The sequence below is a fragment of the Arachis ipaensis genome, chromosome B07 (assembly GCF_000816755.2).
Source record: "Arachis ipaensis cultivar K30076 chromosome B07, Araip1.1, whole genome shotgun sequence".
Classification (NCBI taxonomy): domain Eukaryota; kingdom Viridiplantae; phylum Streptophyta; class Magnoliopsida; order Fabales; family Fabaceae; genus Arachis; species Arachis ipaensis.
Genome location: NC_029791.2, coordinates 27,661,579 through 27,668,567, shown reverse-complemented (window position 1 = coordinate 27,668,567; position 6,989 = coordinate 27,661,579). Strand labels below are relative to the sequence as shown.

At 34.4% G+C, this 6,989-nt stretch overlaps 1 protein-coding gene across 1 annotated transcript; it reads left to right on the top strand.

Annotated features, from left to right (window-relative positions):
- LOC107609503 (transcription factor DIVARICATA) lies at positions 187–2,245 on the top strand. The gene is made up of 2 exons (XM_016311496.2): positions 187–928; positions 1,500–2,245. Exons 1-2 carry the CDS (start codon positions 468–470, stop codon positions 2,035–2,037), a joined length of 999 nt encoding a protein of 332 aa, XP_016166982.1. The 5' UTR covers positions 187–467; the 3' UTR covers positions 2,038–2,245.

Below are 6,989 nucleotides of genomic sequence, written 5' to 3'. Positions count from 1 at the left end.
TTATGATGAACCATATGAGCTGATTTTAGATTTAGTACCTTTCTGATTTTTGTTTCTTTCTGGGTTTTGAGCTATCTAATTCTCAGTTTCAATTTAGTTTTAGAGAGGGAATTAGATCTCATAAGTGGTTCATGGGTTATCCTATTTAGACCAATTAGATAACAGATAAGAGTCTTCAACATCAATTTGGAGCATTCTCTTTGATATTTTTGGTTTTTTAAAATAAAGTTGGTCTTTTCTAGATTCCTGAGGAGCCTCAACTCAATGTTATAAAAAAGAGAAAAAGTACTATTCTGATTCTTTTTTTTTTTTTTTCAAAAAAGAAACAAATGCTTGTGGATTTTTATCCCTGATATTTTTATCCCTTTTCTGTTCCTCTAAAAATCCATCACACATTGAATTTGCTCAAACTTTGATACTTTATGCATCACTAGTGTTTTCATGCATGTAAGCTGTTTGATGATTTGATGAAGTGGGAAATGGAAATATTGTCTCCAACTACAACACCTTATAATCCAAATTCCAACCTCAGCAATACCAACAACACCTTCAATTGGCTTCTTGGAGATGGAAGGAGCACAAGATGGACACCGGAAGAGAACAAGCTCTTCGAAAATGCGCTGGCCGTTCACGACAAGGACACGCCGGACCGGTGGCACCAGGTGGCTGCAATGATACCTGGGAAGACAGTTGGAGATGTTATCAAGCAATACAAGGAATTAGAAGTTGATGTGTGTAACATTGAGGCTGGTTTGATCCCGGTTCCGGGGTATAGTACTACTTCACCATTTACCTTAGAATGGGTGAATTCTCAAGGGTATGATGATGGATTTAAAGGATTAAGTGGAAAGAGACCTTCTTCTTGCTCAGGGAAGCCACCTGAGCAAGAAAGGAAGAAAGGAGTGCCATGGACTGAAGAAGAACATAAGTAACTTTTTTTTGCCTTTCGCCTTTTGCTTTTTGTGTATGTGCATATATATCTACATGTTATTACTATTTATTTATGTGTAGTGGTATTTTAATCATATATATGGTTTTAATATTAGTAGTGTATGATGATGGATTGAATGCATATTTGTTTGAGAACATGGTGGTTGTATGAAAAGCAAGAATTTGTAGGTGGAGTATGAATTTGTAGGTGGAGTATGAACTCCGGCCAACAAATTTCTTGCATGTTTTTGTAACATTTTTAATATGCGTTACGTAAATATTTTCAACCACTTATTCTTTATTTTTTACATAACTTTTGAATATTTTTAACTAAAAAATGAGTGGCTGAAAATATTTTTAGAACACGAATTAAATATATTTCAGGAACAATAAGAATTTTTATACACTAGGAAAGTACCAACTATAAGAAATTTCATTTCCTTTATTAGGTTCATGAGATATTTATGTTGACTTAGTTAAGAAAAAGAAAATTTCTTTTTGAATTTGGGAAGAGTGTGTTTAATCTTGATTCTTGATATATATATATATATGGTGGTTGTTTTTTGCAGATTGTTCTTGCTTGGTTTGAAGAAGTATGGGAAAGGTGACTGGAGAAACATTTCGCGAAATTTTGTGATAACAAGAACACCAACACAGGTTGCAAGCCATGCTCAGAAGTACTTCATAAGGCAACTTTCCGGAGGCAAAGACAAAAGGAGAGCAAGCATCCATGACATAACAACAGTTAATGTCACCGAAACCGGAACATCTTCTTCAGAAGACACCAAAAGTTCTATGATGCTCTCACAGCAGCAGCAGCAACAAAATTCTAGTTCTGCTGGAACTATACCAAGAACTCATCATTTTCAGTGGAATAATCAACAACCAAATAATGCAGCAGGAGGAGTAGCTATGGAAAAAGTTTTCAATTCTGCTTATGGTGTTAACTCATTTGGGGTTACAATAATGGAAGGGCAAAATCTGAACAAGAGTGTTGAATCTTCTTCATCTTCTTCTTACTTAGGACCTCAGACACAGAACCTGGTTTTCCAAATGCAACAACAATCCTCACAGCAACAACAACAACAACACTATTCCCATGCATAAATTGGCCTCTTTTGCATTGGCAATTATATGAATGGCTTGGAACCAATAAATATTTCTTGCTTTATCAGATCAGATCTTTAATTTTCTTTTCCCAATGTGAATATCTTGGTTTGGAGTATTGGTTTAGAATTTAGATCTTGGTCTATGAACTTTGACATTTGTTTAATTTACTTCAACAAAATATTTAAGTCCTCCAATGTTGTTGTCATGGGTTGGTTTTCTATGTTGTCCTAAGAATATTGGATATTGAGCTAAGCTTAGAAATTAGTATGGCATGTCAATTTCTGTGAAAAGAGGAGTATAAACTTTGGTAACTATCAAGAAGGCATAATATTATTATAGTTAAGATATAACAAAGACATAACAAGATACCTTGGTAATAGTTCTTCAAAGATAACAATAAGATGCACATATATATTTTGTGCATCTAGAAGACTAGAACAACCCTTCTTAGCCACTTAGTTCAATTAGAAAAAAGAAAAAAAAAATCCAAAAAGATGGGCCCTAAGATATCAAGGTAATTAAATTGGAGTTTTATCCTTGTTAACACCTTTGTTGTGATACTACTTTCCAAGTTGCATGGAGTTCATGTGATTTGTTGTAATGGAAAACAAGTTGTTAATTAATGAGATTAATCAATTAGTAAATTTTTTATTTTCTTTTTTTACTTTTTTACTTTTTTATTGGAACCCACTATTGGTGCGAAACAAATTAAAAGTTCAATTAAGTTTGTAGTTTTAACTTCAAACTACAACCAAATCATGGGGTTAATTAGCATTAATCAGAACCTACATAAGCAATTAAGCATCCTATGTGACAGTGACTCTACTAGGTAAGGTTTGTCCCCTTTTCTGTTTTTCTTTTCTATCAACTTTGAAACACTTTTGGGAGTAAAAATTGGTTGAATCACATAGCACTGGAAGGTACACTCAATTCTAGGCATCAAGGTGGATTATGATGGCATATTCCTTTTTCTATTTTTGATTTTTATTTAAAATTTAATCTTTGTGTCTCTAGTTATATTTATACACAAGATGACCAAGTTTAATTGAAATTAAAAGACCTTAGGTCAGTGCTGAGTTTGCATGCATTAAGCATCACGTACTTCAATTTCTACTGTGTTCATTTGTTTTTAAATAATCCTTAATTAAATTAAGTTATTATTATTAAATTAAGAGATCTTAAGTGAATCTCTTAAAGAAGAGGAAGATTCCTTGGTAGTGACTAGTGAATTAAGTAATGGTTTTAATTACAATACAATAAATATATTATATGGTACTAAAGCAAGATTGAAGATTGATTAGACGGGTAATATATTCTTAACAAAAAGGATTTTGTCATGTTATGGTACTTATTAGAAGATGTTTAGCACTGTGTTCATATGGTCCAAATAAAAGAAAGCATCATAATCTCCCTGATTCTTATATGTACGGAGTCATCCAATTAAAAAGAAAAAAAAAAGTTAAAATTAAAATAAATGTCTCACTGTTCTCTATATATATCTTAGTTCAAATATTTGATCCCAATTACGGAGACAACCTAAGCATTTTTACTCCGGCAAAAGAGGCTTTAGCTTTTCTTAATCAGATTTCATTATGAATTTATATATATATCTTTTTGGGATCTCTTTTTGGTAATAAGAAAATTCATTTACCACATATATATTGATTTTATTTCAAAACAAGACTGAATATATAATCAAAATGACCTGGTACCATAAATATTGCCTTACAATAGTTAATTGAATTACTAAGATGATTTTTTTTAGTGTAGTAATATAACAAGTTTACTTTTATTACATTAGCAATTAGTAATAGTGTAAAAAAAAGTATACTATTATTCAATTACAATTATTTTTCAAACAATAACTTGAAAAATAAGTACATGATATAATAATAATATAATTAAATATATATAAAAATATATCTATACATAATACATATATAGTTCTAAAAAAATAAAAATAAAGTAGGTGAAACTTTTCCAATCCGTGGTTTGTCTCATTCGCTAGCATATCGACACGTTCCTAAGTCATTACATTTCCGGGACCCATAATGTTTAATTAATTGATTGCATGATTAGTAAATGCAACCCAACATAGTATAATTAATCAAAAGCTACTAATTGCACTTGATTGCAAATGCAAATCATCGCTAGTTGGCTTTCTTCTTTTATTCCTTGGAAGATTATTTTGATCGCATATGTCCCACTTTCTATAAACATACTGTTATTGGTCATATTCTGAATTATTACTTAATAGGATTCAAAATGAATAAAATTTAATCTATAGATATTAATTAGACCAATATTTATCCGATTTCATAGAAGTTAGATATAACGACATAAATACAATTATATTTAATTAAATTCTGATGTATAAGTCATATTCAGATAAGACCTCTTTTATTACTTTCAGGGTAAACTACTGCAATGTGATAATGCCCTTTAGATTAAAAAATACTGGATCCACATAACAAAGATTAATGAACAAGGTGTTCTCATCCCACCTCGAAAAATTGATGAAGACTATATGAATGATATACTTGTAAAGACTAAGGAAGAAACCGGTCTACTATCCGACCTTACAAAAGTGTTCAGCACGATAAAGCAGCATAGGATGAGATTAAATCCCACAAAATGTACCTTTGCAGTAGAAGCTGGAAAATTCCTAAGATCCATGCTCACTCAAAGAGGCATTGAAGCCAACCTGGACAAATGCAGGACAATTCTTGAGATGAAAAGCCCGACTTGTCTAAAGGAGGTTCAACAGCTAAACAAAAGGCTGACAGCTTTATCCAGATTCTTAGCAGGGTCGGCTTTGAAATCTCTACCTTTATTCTCAATCATCAAAAAGAGACATCAATTCTAGTGAACTTAAGAATGTGAACAAACCTTTTAAGACTTTAGAAACTTCTTGAGCTAGCCACCTATCTTGACCTGACTCGAAGAAGGAGAAGAACTCGTAATATACCTGGACATAGCATATAAGGCCATCGCCTCTACCCTCGTCCGAGAAGAGAAGGACATACAACTACCTGTATAGTTTACGAGTAAAGTGTTACAAGTGGTATAATTGAACTATCAAAAAATAAAAAAATTTGCCTATGCCTTTGCCTAGCTTGCAGAAGGTTTTGACCTTACTTCCAAGCCCACATCATTCAAGTCCGAACTAACCAACCTATGAAGCACATCCTCCAAAAGACAGATATTACAAGTCAGATGGTACAATGAGATGTAAAATTATCCAAGTTCGACCTCAAGTATGAAGCCCATACAACCATCAAATCTCAATACCTGTTTGACTTCTTAGCTGAATACACAGGCGAACAACAAGAAAGACCAACAACTTGGCATTTTTATGTGGATGAATGATCAAATAAAGATGGTAGTGGTGTAGGAATCATTCTTGAAAATAAGGAAGGAGCTCGGGTAGAGCTTTCATTAAAATTGGAGTTTTCAGCCTCCAACAACCAAGCCGAATATGAAGCAGATAAATGCGGATTACCAAGCCAAATATTCTAACATGAAGAGGTACTTGGAAAAGATACTAGAACAGCTAGCACACTTCCAAGAGACAGAGGTCAAGCATATAACTCGAAAGCTCAATTGCCGAGTTGATGCCCTCTCCAAACTGGCTAGCACTAAACCAGGGCTCAACAATAAAAGCTTGATCCAGAACACTCTCCGCGCACCATCAGTGGCCAAGGAAGTCGACAAGTCAGATGCACTATTAATCTCCAATCTAAACTTGGGTTGGATAACTCCTATTATCGAATATCTCAAATTCGATATTATCCCTAAAGAAGAAAGGGAAGCAAGGAGTTTCATAAGGGAAGCATAGAACTATGCTTTGGTCCACAACGCTCTCTATAGAAGAAGAATATCTACACTCTTGTTGAAGTGTGTCCCGACCTCTAAGACTGAAGAGGTCCTAGAAGAAGTCCATAGTAGGATCTGTTAAAATCACCTAGGAGCATGATCACTAGCCAAGAAGGTGTTATGAGCAAGTTTTTTTTTTGGCCGACCTCAAAAAGGAAAGTAGAAGAGCTCATCAGCGTCACGTGACCATGGCCTTTTGCAAAATGGGGTTTGGATCTACTTGGACCATTTTTTCAAGCACCTGGACAAGTAAAATATCTCATAGTCAGAATTGACTACTTTACTAAGTGGATTGAGGCAAACCACTGGCAACCATCATGACTCAAAGAATTCAAAATTCTTTTACAAGAACATTGTCACCTGATTTAGCGTCCCATACTCCATCATCGCAGATAATGGCACCCAATTCATTGACTCGACCTTCAGAAGCTTGGTGACAAGCCTTAAGATCAAACATCAATTCACATCGGTAGAGCACCCAAGCCAATAGACAAGTAAAAGCTGCAAACAAAGTCATATTGTCCAGGTTCAAGTGAAGGCTGCAAGACGCAAAAGGAGCATGGGCGGAGGAGCTCCCCCAAGTTCTGTGGGCATATCAGATAACTCTCCATTCTACAACTGGAGAATTTCAGACTAGCTTATGGCATAGAAGTCAACATAGAAAGTCCAATTGTAAGATTCTACAATGAAGTGGGACATCTGAACTCAAAAGAAAGAGCTCAACTTCCTCACAGAAATTCGGAAGCAAGCTCAGATAAGCGAGGAAGCATTAAAATAAAGGATGTCCGCAAAGTACAACAAGAAAGTCATCAGAAGAAGCTTCACCATGAACGACCTTATACTGATCAGGAATGAGATCAGTGTACAAAAGTTGGGCGAAGGAAAGTTGGTTGCAAATTGGAAAGGACCTTACAAGATCGTCAAAGTCTTGGGAAAAAGGTTACTACAAAGTGTCTGACCTATAAGGGAACGAGCTCCCTAGGTCGTGGCATGCATGCACCATGAAGAGATACTATAGCTAGAAAGCGAACCTTTCTCCCTAGTGTATTTTTCCCGACTTTGTGGTTTTTTTT